Below are 16,507 nucleotides of genomic sequence, written 5' to 3'. Positions count from 1 at the left end.
TCAGCCTTCTGTCAAAAGAGTATCAAAAGTCTCCTGCTGTCTTGTTCCTTAACCTATCTTATTCCATGTGGCTACTTCTTCTTGTCCTAAGGTCCTCTGACACATGAAATAGCAAAGCAGTAAAAGAAAAGCAAGAAAAGGAACCAAAAGGTTTGTACCAATATTGTGACTCAGTTTCTACCCTTATACCTTCTGAAGAGAAGATGGGTGAGAATTAAAATATAATGACTAATTCACCCATTAAAATGCACAGGTAGCTCACTCCAATGTTACTTATGGGCAGAAGACCTAAATAGACATTTCTCCAAAGAAGACATACAGATGGCCAAGAGGCACATGATAAGCTGCTCAACATCACTAATTATTAGAGAAATGCAAATCAAAACTACAATGAGGTATCACCTCACACCAGTTAGAATGTGCATCATCAGAAAATCTACAAACAACAAACGCTGGAGAGGGTGTGGAGAAAAGGGAACCCTCTTGCACTGTTGGTGGGAATGTAAATTGATACAGCCACTATGGAGAACAGTATGCAGGTTCCTTAAAAAACTAAAAATAGAATTACCATATGACCCAGCAATCCCACTACTGGGCATATACCCAGTGAAAACCATAATTCAAAAAGACATATGCACCCCAATGTTCACTGCAGCACTATTTACAATAGCCAGGTCACGGAAGCAACCTAAATGCCCATCGACAGATGAATGGATAAAGAAGATGTGGTATATATATTCAATGGAATACTACTCAGCCATAAAAAGGAACAAAACTGGGTCATTTGTAGAGAAGTGGATGGACCTAGAGACTGTCATACAGAGTTAAGTAAGTCAGAAAGAGAAAAACAAATATCATATATTAACACATATTTATGGAATCTAGAAAAATGGTACAGATGAACTGGTTTGCAAGGCAGAAACAGACACAGATGTAGAGAACAAACATATGGACACCAAGGGGAGAAATGGGGTGGGTGGGGGTGGGTAAGATGAACTGGGAGATTGGGATTGACATATATACACCAATATGTATAAAATAGATAACTAATAAGGACCTGCTGCTGTATAAAAATAAATAAAATTCACAGCACCTTTTTTTTTTTTTTACCTTTCTTCTTTTTTTTTGTTTTTTTACTACTACGGCCTTTCTGCTGCTCTTCCATTATCCTTTCCTCTGCCATCTGAGAGCCATCGGCACGACTTAATGTTGACATCAACCATGCATAAAGGAATTCAGAGAGATACCTTAATGGAAAGAAAATGTTAGTTAATGGCAGATGTCTAAATGAGATAGCTTGGTCAACGCAAGTACTAGTATTAATAAAGAGATATTTTTTATAATGCTTTAAAAGTTTTTTTCAAAAACAAAATTATTCAATTAGATAATTGACAGATTAGATCTTACAAGAAATGGGCATTACAAATGATTAACTTTCCCTTACTTGTTGCCACACAATAAGGAAAATTTTGTTTAATTTCCTACAATCATATGAGTTTTACAACTTTTCTAAAGATTTCTGGTGGGGAGGGACAAATTAGTCGTATGGGATTAACAGATACAAACTACTATATATAAAGTAAGATAATCAACAAGGATTTACTACACAGCACAGGGAATTATACTCATTATCTTGTAATAACCTATAATGGAACAGAATCTGCAAAAGTACTGAATCATTTTGCTGTACACCAGAAACTAACACGATATTGTAAATCAACTATACTTCAATTAAAAAGAGATTTCTTGATAATTATGTATATATATGTAAATCAAATGAATGGCCATTCAATTGTTTTTACTGTATCAATATAGGTCACATTTCTCCAAAACCTATTAAGTAAATGTCTTATTTTGTTATTAATTACAAAAGGAAACAAATACAGAAAAAATTAAAAATTATAAACATGCTAGCATATAATTTACTTGAGTTTATTCAATAAGGAAATGTGATACAGATTATTCCACCAGATACTAAATTTTCATAAGTTTAAACTAACAAACAATACTTTCTCTTAAGCCAGAAAAGCAGTTTAAATCTAGGATATGAATATATATTCTTTAAATAAAATTAAGGACCACTACTACATTAATGAAAATCAAAGATTTATAAGAAATTTTATTATGATCAAGTTTGAGTGTATGACACCTATTCCCCCAATTTTTCAAACAGTTATAAGGCAGGTTATAATATTAAAACACATTTAAAAAAACATAAAAAAGAACATTTTAAAGCAAAACAAGGGAATTCCCTGGCAGTCCAGTGGTTAGGACCTGGCGCATTCACTGCAGTGGCCCAGGTTCAATCCCTGGTCAGGGACTAAGATTCTGCAAGTCATGTGGCACGGGAAAAAAACAAAAACAAATGAAAAGATACACCTGGAATGACTTAGATACTGTATCTTAAAGCTAAACAGCACTACGCTTCCTGGCAGTTAAAGCAAACCAGTATATATATATATTTTAACGTATATAATTTCACATGGAGAGAAAATCATTCCTGGCAATGAATTTAAGAAAAGCATTCAATATAGTATACTTTTATAGGATACAAATGAATTTTTTCCCCCATCACACTACAAAATGAGGGTTTGTAACCTCTCTTAACTCAATGAGAAGACTTTTTTTCTTCTTTTTTTTTCTGCCTTGCGGACCTTAGTTCCCTGACCAGGGATCGAAGGCATTGCCCCCTTCAATGGAAGCGCAGAGTCTTAACCACTGAACCACCAGGGAAGTCCTGAGAAGATTTCTATAGGGAACTAATGATACCTTTTAACTATCTAACCGAAGGACAGACGAGTAAAGGGGATAGCTGGCACAATTCAGGACTTTCCTTTCAAATATCAGATATTTCAATGAGCTTTTATTAAAGTGCTTTATCAAAATTAATACACAATTATATCTAATTATATCTAAGGAGAGTTATAATTATATCTAATTATATCTAAGGAGAGTAAGTGTGCTAAAACTCTATACCAATTCTGGCTCCTGTTTCAACAGCATAGTGTGAAGGGCTGCATCAACCTTCTCTGCCTATCACAACAAAACATCATAACATTAACTTTCTTTTTAACGTAATGAGAGAATTACAAAAACTCAGGACCAGCAGCAGTCTTACCAGGAAAGCAGTTAGAAATGCAAATGATTCGGTGGGTCCTACACTAGACCTAGTAAACCAGGAACTCTAGGAACAGAGCCCCAGCAAGCTGCTTTCCAAGTGATTATGATGCACGCTAAATTTAAGAATCACTGTTTTCTACTGATTTTAGAAGGGTCCACATGCTTTAGGAGTCACATTCATGAAGAACAACAACAGTGTATATATACCTTGTGAAAATATTGGAGCCCAATCTGTAATTCTGAAACTAAAAAGCAGTTAAAACTAACATGAAAGTAGACCAGAAGGGTACTTACAAGCAGAACTAAAATTTCTTTTTTTAACAAGAGAAGAAATGAATCTGCTCAAGTATTCAGCTAAATTTCTAATGGAGTATTTATCTGAATATCATTTGCCAATCCATTGTGCAAAAAAACATATAAAAATTGTATCTTGAGAGATCAAGAGCACAAAAGCTTCCAGTTAGCTGCCTCAAACCACAATACTTGAGCATGTTCCCCTATAAAATGCCTCGTTTGAATAGGGGTGTCTACTATGAATTAATAATAAAAAAATCCCAAGTAGCTATAACAACACCTGTTGGTAAGAGTTGTTATCTGTTTTTCATAACCAAGAATTACCTGTGAAGAGCCCTAGCAGCCATGACCACAAAACCATGTTAACAGTGTAGAAAATAATGACTTTCCTGCCTCCACCAGCAGTGACTCCAGGGAATATACAATATCTTAAATAACAATTTAAATATGAATTAAAAAGATGAACTAAGATCTAATTAGTTATATTAAGTATATCTTAGATATATTAAGATCTAATATATTAAACTTAGCTGTCTGTGATGGGCAATAATAGGTCATTACTATTTTAAAATTACCAAAACTAAATTACCATACTTTACTAGACTAAGAAAAAGATGCAAGATAACTGAATTCATTAGCTCTCAATTTTCTTATTTTATTTCTGTGACAGCTATTTCACACCTAAAATATTCTCAAGCATCCTCTTACCAGGTTTATCTCATCTCCAACTGAAAGCAAAGAACTACTCTGCTGAAGATCACCTATTATCAACTTCTTCAAAGCTCCTGAGACAAATCCTCAGGGCCATAGTTTGCAAGTTATACTCCCAATGATAATCTTAGCCATAATTTCTTCTCAGAAGAAAGATCTGGTTCAAATTTTGAAACTTTAATTCAGTTAAGTACATTCCACAGCTAGTACATAGAATCACTGCAGTCAGTGCAAAATGTATGTTAATCTTTCTCTTTGGAAACCACAAAAGCTCGTCACTTAATCTATTTACTTTGAAGCCACTTTTATTAGTGAATTTTAAATAAATATTACAATGGCTAGAAAAAATATATTTGTACATTGTTATGACACTTAAGATGTTTAAGATGATCTAGCTCTAATTTTCAACAGATATTTTTCAATTGTCCCACAACTAAATTTCAAATACAGTAAATAAAAAAGTACCTTAAAGTTACACTCTACTTTACAGATACTCTCTCAGATGTTACATATCCCACCCACCACCAATTTTAACTCCAACTGCTCTCTTACCAATATATGTAATAGTACTCGTGCATGCTGTAGAGTTCCAATTCAAAGCCACTTAGAAGATACTGTATCATAATTCGAAGGTTATGGTAAAGGACCCAGGTACCTAAACAGGCCAAATGTTGCCTTTGGGGCTCCTGTTTCAACAGCATAGTGTGAAGGGCTGCATCAACCTTCTCTGCCTATCACAACAAAACATCATAACATTAACTTTCTTTTTAACGTAATGAGAGAATTACAAAAACATACAGCTAAAAATAGCACATGAGCAGAAAATGTAAATCTCACCACCTCAAGAATTCATACTTTCAAATGCACCTTCGGTTAGGTCTACATTCAAACTTCTCATTTCTCAAAGCATAACATTTATCTAAACATTTCCTAAATTAAAAAGATATCCATTTTATAGTACAAAAGTAAAAATAACTGACTTCATAACTCTAGTTATATTATTAATATGGTTCTGCTCACAAATTTACTTGAAGATTAATACATTTTTATTATAATGTAAACTTGCTCTAATTATAACTACAGCTCTACACATATTTTACAATTCATCCCGATTATCAAAAAAAATAAGATGTTTCAAGGTTTGGATTACTGTTTTGTTTTGTTCTGTAAACCCTTTCTTTGGCATACATAACTGTTACATTTTAAGTCAATTCACCATATTGAAAAATTAAATAGCCAAATTACTGTTCCAAAGAATTGTTTTTGAAAATCTGGTCAAGGTATATGAATTGCTTAATTTTGGAAGGGAGGGCAACTTGTTGGCTCTTACCTCATCCTGCAAGGTGGCAAATTCCTCAAGAATATGACCAAGCTTATCTCTCTGTCGAGCCCTGTTATGTCCATGGATCTGAATGAGACTACAGAATGGCTGCAATACACAAACAGTTTGTTAACCGTCAATATGAAATATGCTTATACTAAAGAAAATTAACATTCAAAAGTTAACAAGTTTTCAAAATCTTGTTTAAGGGAAAAAAATGTCTATAAGAATCATGCTATGCATACTTTTTACATAGGTGTTTCTTTTTAAGAAACAATACTGGAATTTATCAATAGCTAGAGGAATGGCTGTTTATGAAACTTGTTTTCATATGGCAAAAATATCTTCCTTCAATCTTTAGATATTTTCCCACAAATTAAAAAGGACAGTTTCTTTTTTGCTTATGTCAAGCCAAAAGTCAATGTTCAAGGCTGACACTTCTCTGCTGCTTTAAATATACCAGAATGCCTAATAATTAGATAATGGCTAATACCTACAGACCCTGACTAAGGTTCTTTATTCCTATTCTTACCTACACAGTATTCTCATATAAAATATTGTAACATTTCACGAATCAGACAACAGACAGAATCAGAAGTTTGTTCTGATTTAAGAAGTATGCATTTTAAGATTCTTTAAGGATAATAATGTTTTACATTTGCATACTTTGACAGATATTATCTCATTTAATTGATAAGTAGCCGATAAGAGGTATAGAGGCAGTATTAACGTTTCACTTTTTAAAGATTGAGAAGTTTACAGAAAAGTAAAGTGATCTGCCTAATAACAATAAAATGTTAGTAATAAAAATAAAATCTGGTCTTTTATTGGTTTTCCTTTCATCAAACCATGCTGCCTTTATATCTATACAGATTATATACATATATATATATACACACACACACACACACACACACACACACATATATATATATTTAGTAACTGGAATTAGGCAAGAAAGAGCTGTCTATAAAGAGCTTGTAATTAAATAAGAATGATTTATAATTAATCACCTACAAGGTTTTTATTTTTCCAAATTATTTGAGATTTGAAAAAAGTTCATGCTCTCATCTAAAAGTGATAATTTTAATTTTACTATAATCCTGTTCTCATTAAGGCAGTACAAAGATAAGTGCCTGGGGATGTTAACCATATTCTTTGTTTATAAGGTCAAAAATAAATAAAGTTTTTGTGTCCATTTAAAAAAAAAAGTGAACTCCTTTCTTCCCAGACGGAGGTCATAGCTTATTCTGTTTCTGTGGTCCCCAAAGGATACAGTGAAAGGGCATCAAAAGGTGCCCTCAGTATCTAACAACGTTCCAGGAAGACTACAGGTTATGAAGCTATCCACTTGAGTGTAAGAAGAGACAGAAATTTCCTACGAATTTCAGGGAAGATGAATAAGAAATGTCAGATGAAAAAATAGCACAAATTAATGCTACTGAAGATACTGCACACCACGATTTTTAAGTGTCCACCATAATGACCCAAATTGTAGTTCTTACCCGAACACAGTGAGTAACAAAGGAATCAATACAGTCCTTAGCCTGGTGATTATTATATAGGCAGCACCTGTAAGATAATATAATATTCTTGTTATTAAAATTAAACTATTTGGCCTACAAATAGAAGTGGTGATTATTGCAGGTGCTACCAACACATAGGGAAAGTGGAAAAATGAGAAAATGGAACCAAATACATTACTAAGTTGAAGACTGCTAACATTATAGTCTGGGAGGATCTGCTACCTGCCTGGCCCTGGAGGAAATACAGGGCTGAATAGTTGGAAAGATTTTTTTTTTCTTTCCCTGAGGTGGGACTGACAGTAGCCTTTGCACCTAAGGAGATGGGAAAAAGTAAACACTTTTCCTGGTGCACTGAAAGGAGCTGACAACTTGCTACTCCTAAGTGTTTGCCATAACTGAGCAATGTGACCAGAACCTCAAAGATAAACAGAGTCATGTTCATGCAACAGATAATGATAAAGCATGCAGCAGCCAGGAGAAAGAAACGGCAGGACACCTGGAACAGGTGGCAGCAAAACAGAAGTGGAAGGCCACTTACTTTGGGCTGGAAGGCCCAAAGTAAGAAAATTACTTAAGATGACAAAAATAAAGCCCTTAAAAAAAAGACTTTCTGGATCTGAAAATTAGGATTTTCAAATTAAAAAATTTAGTAGGTGAAAGATGCTCATAGTAGCCTTGAAGATCTAGGGAACAACTTTTTTACAACACAGCAGAAGTAAGAGATAAATGTCATGAGGAATACGGGGGGGAAAATCTACAAGATAGAGTATATAAGGAGCTCTTTAAAAAAAAAAAGAAAAAGAAACAGATGAAGGTGAGGCAATAATTAAATAAATAATAAAATAGGAAAAATGATCTGATTTGAAGACTTGAGGCTTTAATGACTGATTTCCAGATAGGAATAGTTGAAAATCACACATGAACATTCTGGTAAAACTCTTGAACTCCTAAAATAAAGAGAAACTCTACAGTCCTCCAGAAGAAAGTGTCAAGTCACGCACAAAGGAAAAAAAACATTGTAACATCTGTAACATTGGAATTTTTAAAACAGCAGGATAACATCAATAGGCTACCATGCAATGAACTTTCCTATATACACAGTCGATTCTTGGTATTTGTGATAGTTATGGTCTATAAACTTGCTGTGGACCCTGAATAGAGAATACTGAAACACTGCTGCTAGGGTAAAATACAGGGTTAGGTTCCTGCCAGCCTCTGGTCCCAACATTTTAATCAACTGATCAATGTATAACCTTGGTTTACCTGTATTTCTTTTTAAAGACACTATACGTAATGTACATTGTTAATTGATTAGCAATGAACTCAGGCCTGAGCAAACCTTATCTAACACACATATAATCTTTCTGTAAGGTACACCACAGCCTTCTTGTGCCAGGAACACTAGACAGCACATCACTACACTTGGAGGCCATTAAACTACAAAATCACCAACAAAAAGCACAAAAACAGGGGTATCTAAAAGAGTTTACAGTATAAGGCACAAGAAGACAGAGTTGCCTTGTTTGACCTCAGCGTTGGGCGACTTGAATATTTTGCCACTCTGCACGTGTCCATGAATACAGCAGGAGCAGAGTGAATATTGGTTTGAGGGTTAACAAATACATTTTAGCAAGTAGGCAAATTAACAAATACAGAATCTGCAAGTAATGAGGATCAAACTGTAGTTAAATCTAAATGGATAATGATAAGTGTGACAATGTGGAATCTAAGTGTTAAAGATTGTTAAATAGAAAAGACAAAATGCAAATTAAGAGGATGTAGACCCTATTTCATACACGTCATATTGTCAAAAACTGAAGAGTCTGATAATGCCTAGACTATGGGGAAACTGGAATCCTTATACACTGTTGGCTGGCATACCAATTGGTTCGATTATTTTGGAAAGCAATTTGGCAAAACTAGTAAAGCTGAAGATGCACATGCCTATGATTGGCAATTAATTATATTTTAAAGTATATAGTCTATGTGCAAAAGGAGACATAATTCAAAGATGTTCACTACAGCACTGATTTCAACAGTGATAAATTAGAAACAAGGTAAATATCCAATTGTAGAGAAAAGCAAAATAAACTGCAGTACAGTTGAAGGACAGATTTTAACGAATAAAATAAATTTGCTGGATAAACTCGGTCAATTTCAAAACGCTAATGTTAAAGGAAAAAAATCATGTGGCAAAAGGATGTATATATAGTGTGACAAAATTTATGCAAAGTTTAAAAACATAAAATAAACTGATATTATTTATGGACACATATATTTGGGTAAAGTATACAAGCATTCATAAAAGTGAAACACATAAACTGTAATGTAGTGGTTACCTCTAGGACTAAAGTAAGAGAAAAGGATGAGGTGAGAGAGGAGGATTTGAAATTATAGTCAGCAGTTCTCAAAATGTGCCCTAGGTTCACCTGGTGGCGATGGTAGGGGTGGCCCTTGAGATGCTTTTGGGGAGAACACAAGGTCAAAACTATTTTCATAATAACATTAAGATGTTATTTGCCTTTTGCTCTCATTCTCTCACAAGTGTACAGTTGGCTTTTCCAGAGGCTACATGGTGTGTAATTATTACAATAGATTGAAAGTAGAAGCAGGTTAAAATAATCCAGCTATCTTCTACTAAAACAGACATGAAAGAGATCTGCAAAAAGGTAAAACAATTCCACTTTTCTTACTAATTTTTCTTAAAAAGTTATTTTCCATAAAAATTTTATGTTAATATGCAAGTTATGAATGTTATGTATGTATATTAACATGTAACAGATTTACTGTTTTTCAAAAAGAATAAATATTTTTAAAGTATTGTTTTAATTTCTAAAATAGTAGGTATCAATAAACAGGACCCATATAAACAAAAGCTATTTGGGTCTTTAATATCTTTTAAGAATGAATTCATTAAAATTAGCCCACTCCTTGAAACCTAAGCTCAGCCCTACTCTTGAGACCTTTCAGTTATTACTTACTGTCAGGAAGCTCCATCCCCTGATTTTGCATAGCTCACTCTCTGTTTATTTACATGTATCACCACTTCCAAGAGGCCTCCCATCTAAAAGAACCATCTTATCTTACCTTATCTTTCTATACATTACTATGACCTGACATTATATATTTGTCTACTGTTTAGTCTCTCTCACTGCAAGGCAAGCTCCTTGTCAGCAGGAGTATCTTTTCTCCAGAACCCAGAAAGGTATCTGGCAATAGTAGATACTAATTTATTATATTTATTAAATAAGAGAATTAATAAAAATTATTAATTCATATTAACAATATATTTAGTATTTATAAAATTTTATCAATTTCCTTACCAGTAATGGAATTTATAAAAGCAAAATAAAAACTTTGCTTAAAATGGATGGCAGTACAGGTGTCTGTCAGTTCATACATCTGAATATATGATATATTTAATCACAGAAATTTAAAGCTAATTTATAATGATCTCTATTTGCAGATTACACGGTATTATGTATTGAAAACCCTAAGGATTCCACCAAAACTGTTAGACCTAATAAATGAATTCAGTAAAGTTGTAGGATACAAACTCAATATAAAAAACTGTCACACTGAACTACTAGAAAGAGAAACTAAGAAAACAATCCCATTTACAATAGCATCAAACAGAGTAAAATACCTAGGAATAAATTTAACCAAGGAGGTGAAAGATCTGTACACTGAAAATTGTATAAGACATTAATGAAAGACACTGAAAAAGATACAAATAAATGGAAAGATATTCCAGGCACACAGATTGGAAGAATTAATATTGTTAAAATGTCCATACTACTTAAAGTGATCTACAGATTCAGTGTAATCCATATCAAAATTCAAATAGCATTTTTCACATTTTGATGTGACAAAAGATTAGGGAAAAAAACCTCTCATAATATACAAAGAGTTACTACAAATTTTCTGAAAAAAGTAAACCACTTAATAAAAGTCAATGGGCACAGACGAATGGATGAAGAAGTTGTGGTACATATATACAATGGACTATTACTCAGCCATAAAAAGGAACGAAATTGAGTCATTTGTTGAGATGTGGATGGACCTAGAGACTGTCATACAGAGTGAAGTCAGAAGGAGAAAAACAAATATCGTATATTAACGCATGTATGTGGAACCTAGAAAAATGGTACAGATGAACTAGTTTGCAGGGCAGAAGTTGAGACACAGATGTAGAGAACAAACGTGTGGACACCAAAGGGGGAACCGCGGTGGGGTGGGGATGGTGGTGTGCTGAATTGGGTGATTGGGATTGACATGTATACACTGATGTGTATGAAATTGATGACTAATAAGAACCTGCAGTATAAAAAAAACAAAAAAACAACTAATACTAAACTTTCTTTGGGTTATTTGTATGGAAATATGTTAATATAAATGTTTCAGACATTACATGAAATTTCTAAACATCTTACATGTTGTGGTATAATGTTATAAGTCATAATTCTAGTTATTACTTTAAAATGAATATCTCAGAAATAACTAAATTTCCTTGTCAATTGCATTATTATGAACTTTCATCAAATCTTTAACTGTGGTCATTTTTTTTTTTTGCGGTACGCGGGCCTCTCACTGTTGTGGCCTCTCCCGTTGCGGAGCACAGGCTCCGGACGCGCAGGCTCAGCGGCCATGGCTCATGGGCCCAGCCGCTCCGCGGCATGTGGGATCCTCCCAGACCAGGCCAGGAACCCATGTCCCCTGCATCGGCAGGTGGACTCTCAACCACTGCGCCACCAGGGAAGCCCTAACTGTGGTCATTTTTAAGTCTTTTGTCATTTACAGACAGTTCTGGGTGTACTCTGATGCTTTTGCAAAAATGTTCCTATAAAAGGGTTTCATCTTCAAGGAATTCATGGAAAAGACTCTGACAAGTACAGGTTTCTGGTAACTGACTATACTGCTGAACTGAATGAATACGCATTTTCAGAACCCTAATGGAAAACTGATGAATTCACAAAAGTGCTAATAGAAGATCAAGATGAAAAAAAAAATTAATTACATGGGACTGAGTGAACTGATGAGGATGATTATAATTTTTTGACTTTCTGTTTGAATTAAAAAAAAAAAAATCCCACAAGGACTCAGAGGCCAAAAATACACAAATCAATTTTCACTGCAAAGTAAAGGAGCTGTTACAGTGGAGGATTACTGGACTGAATGTCAATATTATGACATAGTATGAGTGTGTTTCGTGTTTGGTAATTGCAATCATTGTTGCTTTTGTTGTGGTCATCCATTTGCAATGCTTGGTGTCAGTTTATCTCTTGTAAAAATAAAATACAGTGTGTGTGTGTGTGTGGAAAAAAAAAATCCTACAGGAGTAGGAGAGGGGAAAGTCAAGGGAAAGGGAAACAAGTTGTATCTTGAAATACTTGAAGTGGTAGTTTATCAAGCAAAGGGAAGAGGTCTTCCATTTATACTTTCTTATTTCAAAAACAAGAATACTTTAAAACTGGAAAACTTTTTTTGTAAACAAAAGAGAAAAAGACTATGCTCATTAGATCTTCTATTTAAAATGTTCTATAATACTATACTATTCCCTCAAAAAAAAAAGTCAATGGGCAAAGGATATAAACAAGCAATTTATAGAAAAACCATTCTAAATGTCCAATAAATATCATATTAAGTGCTAAAATTAAACTAACAATGAGATATCACTTCTCACTCAACATACTGGAAAAAATTAAAGAATGATAACCCCTACTGCTGGTCAGGATGCAGGGAAAGTGTACTCTCTTATACTGTTAATAGAAATATAAATTGTTGAAATCTTTCAGAATACAATCTGCTTATATTAAAATTAAAACTACACATGTCCTCCCACGCAGTAACCCTACCCTATAAAATACATTCATATTATGAAACATTTGGCAGCCATTAAAAAGAATTAACTAGGTACTCTGAGACACAAAATCATGATGTATTTTTGAATGGAAAAAAGATTAAAATTTTTTATTTTAAAATTTCTTTATTTAAAAAAGCAATCCATAAAAAATAATTTTAAAGTTCCTGATAAAAACAAACTGTTTAATGTGATCCCAAATATATATAAAGTCATAGATGTGTGTGTCTTTATACACAAAGATATCCACGGTGATGGTCATCGAAATGTAGTTATCTCAGAGGTAAGATTTCGGCTGATTTTTACTGTTTTCCACATATTTTTCTACCATGTTTAAATTTTCAAGTGTGGCCATGTATTATTTATATAATCAGCTTCTGTTTCTTGTTTTAAATCAACTTACTTTCCCCCTGCTCTCCTTCCCCTATTAAATCAGCTTCCTGTTAAATTTTACTACTGAAATGTTTCTCAAACCTGTCTCCTCCTTTATATTCCCAGAGTTTAATCCTTCCTCATCTCTCACCTGTACAACGGAATTAGCCTAGCTAAACATTTTGCCTCCATCAATTACTACCAATTTGCCTCCAAGTAAAAAATACATATTTTACTATGCCAATTCCCTCCTAAAACTCAATCAGTTCTTCACTGAGCATAAAATAAAGACCAAACTTTACCAAACGATTCAAAACTTTCTGGACTCTAACTCCAAACTATCCTAACTGTTCAACTTTTATTTCTTTGTTTATTCATTCATTCAACAAAGTGTGCTTACTGTGTGACAGACACTGTTCCAGCACCTACTACACAACAGTGAACAAACAGCCAAAACTACAGGCGCTGACCTTGTGGAATTTATATAGTTCTATATATATGGGGGGTGGAAATAAACATAATGAAGAATTATACAGGCTCTTATAGAAGTAATCATAATGAACAAGCAAATTATATAGTGCAATATGATTTATAATAAATATGTATTTTGTCATTCAGATATATATTTCTCAGATATATTTGGGTCTTTATCACAGTTCCTGGCTCACAGCTACTGAAACTCTTGGAATTTCCTAAGGGTTGAGAGTGATAAAGGTGTCTTTCCTTATGTTAATGAGGTGATTGGAGTGCACCTAAGAATGGGGGCTGGTTATCAGAACCTTGAGATTAGAGGCTTGGAACTTTTGGTCCCACTCCCTGATTTCTGGAAGGGGAGAGGGGCTTGAGGTTCAATCAATCACCACTCACCAATGATTTAGTAATCATGCCTATCTAATGAAACCTCCATAAAAACCAGAAAAGGAAAGCTTTTGGGCCCTTTTCCAAGAGCTTCCACATTAGGGAACATGCTTCCATGTGCCACCATTCAGACTCTATGCATCTCTTCATCTGGCTGTTCATCTGTATCCTTTAATATCTTTTTATAATAAATTGGTAATCTAGTGAGCAAATGGCTTTTCCTGAGCTGAGTCATTTTAGCAAATTAACTGTACCAGAGGAGGGGCTGGTCAGAACCTCTAATTTGTAGCCAGTCGGTCAGTCAGAAGCACAAGTAACAACCTGGGAAGTGGAGGGTGGTCTTATGGGACCAAGCCCTTTACCTATGGAATCTGATTCTATCTCCAGGTAGACAAGTGTCAGAATTGAGTTGAATTCTTGGGCACCCTGCTGGCATCTGAGAATTGCTTGTTGTAGGCAAGTCTATACACACACACACACACACACACACACGCACGCACGCACGCATGCACGCACACTGGGCTTGGGTCTGGGAACCCCTCTACATATAGTATGTAAGAGGATAATTGTTACGAGAGAGAGAAATGGAGTGCTGGGCAGGTTGGGAGAATGGGGAAGGTTTATACTTTTTAAATTGACTGATCAGGGCAGCCCTCACTGAGGTGACACTGAATAGACTTAAGGCAGTGAGAGAGTCAACCTGGGGAGTTTTGAGGAAAATACCCTCTACCCCAGATTGTATGTGAACGCTGTAAGGTGAGAGAGGGACAGTTAAGTTACAAGAATAGCAAGGAGGCCAGTGTGGCTGAAGCAAAGAAGGTGAGGGGACAATGGTAAGAGATGAGGTCAGAGAGGCACCAAGACAGGGGTCTAACCCAGAGCACATGGGGCCTCATGAGTTCAACAATAAGGACTTTGGCCTTTACTGTCAATGAAACTGGAAATGTAACCAACACTGAGGATGCCTCCCAGCGGCAGTCCTTAACTGACAGATGTGTAAATTCTCAGGTTCCCTTGTCCCTGACAGGACAACTGTGAGGTATAATCCACACAAGTCTCCAGGGCTCCCTGACAGGACCAAACCAAAGTTACCAACTGTGAAGCACACCTTCAAGTGGCTTTCTTCCTTTTTATGTCCCACCTGCCTGCAACCCTGCAAGTTTTCCTGGAATTACTTTCTAAATTATGTTTACATGAATCTTTGTATCAGGGTCAGCTTCTGGAGAACCAACCTAAGACAGGAAGCTACCAGAGTTTTATGTGAAATGTGGCATGATTTATTCAACAAATTGAAAGCTGAACCACTAACTTTTCTTAAAATATATAATTTCAAACACCATGTCTTCACACATCCTGGTTTCTTTCCTAAGAAATAACATCTCCTTTCTTCCTTTCCTGAGGCAAATGCCAATAAAGTTGGCACTGTTTTCCAAAATGCCAACTCAAACGATCCTTTCCAGCATTTTATGGCAGCATGTTTTTGGGGAGGTGACTCTACCAGAATATAATTTAAGGATCGATTATCTGCATTTTCTATTTCTATCTAGATCAGATTATTGAGAAGAAATCTTATCATCGTAATTATTTCCCCGAAGTGCCTACTTAGCACAGTGCTTTGCACACAGTAAGGGTGAATACAACTTGCTGAATTTCTGATCACTCCTTGTAAGCTTTTCTTCTCGTACTGGACCCAGTATCAACTTCACAAAAGCCTCAATTTAAATCTAAATTGGGACTTTCCTGGTGGCACGGTAGTTAAGAATCTGCCTGCCAGTGCAGGGGACACGGGTTCAAGCCCTGGTCCAGGAAGATCCCACATGCAGCAGAGCAGCTAAGTCCGTGCACCACAACTACTACTAAGCTTGTGCTCTAGAGCCCGCAAGCCACAACTACTGAAGCCCACCACCTAGAGCCAGTGCCCCACGACAAAAGAAGCCACCACGGTGAGAAGCCCGTGCACCGCAACAAAGAGTAGCCCCCGCTCACCATAACTAGAGAAAGCCTGCGCACAGCAACGAAGACCCAATGCAGCCAAAACTAAATAAATTTAAATAAAATTTTTAAAAAATCTAAATAATATGTGGCAGAAATCAATTAATTTTAACATGATTGAGTTATTTTTTCATGTGGAGACTTGATTCCAACAGTTTTTATGTCTTTGCTATAAAGGAGCACAGAGAACTTGGGCTTTTAAGACACACACATGCTATACAATGTCTTATGACACTTACTTTGGGGAGAGCACCGGAGGACTGACAAAAGACCGAAGTGCATCTTTCACCATGTCTTGCATGAGATGGGTTCCAAAGACCTTTTTGTTATCCACCAGGAAAGTGGTCTTAAAACAAATGTTATATATATTAGTAATGCTGTCACAATCTTGACATATTGTACATGTAGTTGTCATTACTGTGACATGAACATACTTCTTATAAATGCCACAGA

At 35.1% G+C, this 16,507-nt stretch overlaps 1 protein-coding gene across 4 annotated transcripts in view; it reads right to left on the bottom strand.

Annotated features, from left to right (window-relative positions):
- NAA35 (N-alpha-acetyltransferase 35, NatC auxiliary subunit) overlaps positions 1-16,507 on the bottom strand; it is an 87,754-nt gene that overhangs the window by 7,953 nt on the left and 63,294 nt on the right. For all 4 annotated transcript variants that reach the window (XM_060155354.1, XM_060155355.1, XM_060155356.1 and 1 more), the window contains 5 exons: positions 16,294-16,400; positions 6,952-7,018; positions 5,456-5,554; positions 4,678-4,856; positions 1,111-1,247 (listed from right to left, as the gene is read on the bottom strand). In XM_060155354.1, the coding sequence (XP_060011337.1) occupies positions 1,111-1,247; positions 4,678-4,856; positions 5,456-5,554; positions 6,952-7,018; positions 16,294-16,400 (589 nt within the window). The remainder of the gene's footprint in view (positions 1-1,110; positions 1,248-4,677; positions 4,857-5,455; positions 5,555-6,951; positions 7,019-16,293; positions 16,401-16,507) is intronic.

Source organism: Lagenorhynchus albirostris, chromosome 7 (assembly GCF_949774975.1).
Source record: "Lagenorhynchus albirostris chromosome 7, mLagAlb1.1, whole genome shotgun sequence".
Classification (NCBI taxonomy): domain Eukaryota; kingdom Metazoa; phylum Chordata; class Mammalia; order Artiodactyla; family Delphinidae; genus Lagenorhynchus; species Lagenorhynchus albirostris.
Note: the sequence above shows the minus strand (reverse complement) of the source record. Positions and strands in the feature narration are given on the sequence as shown.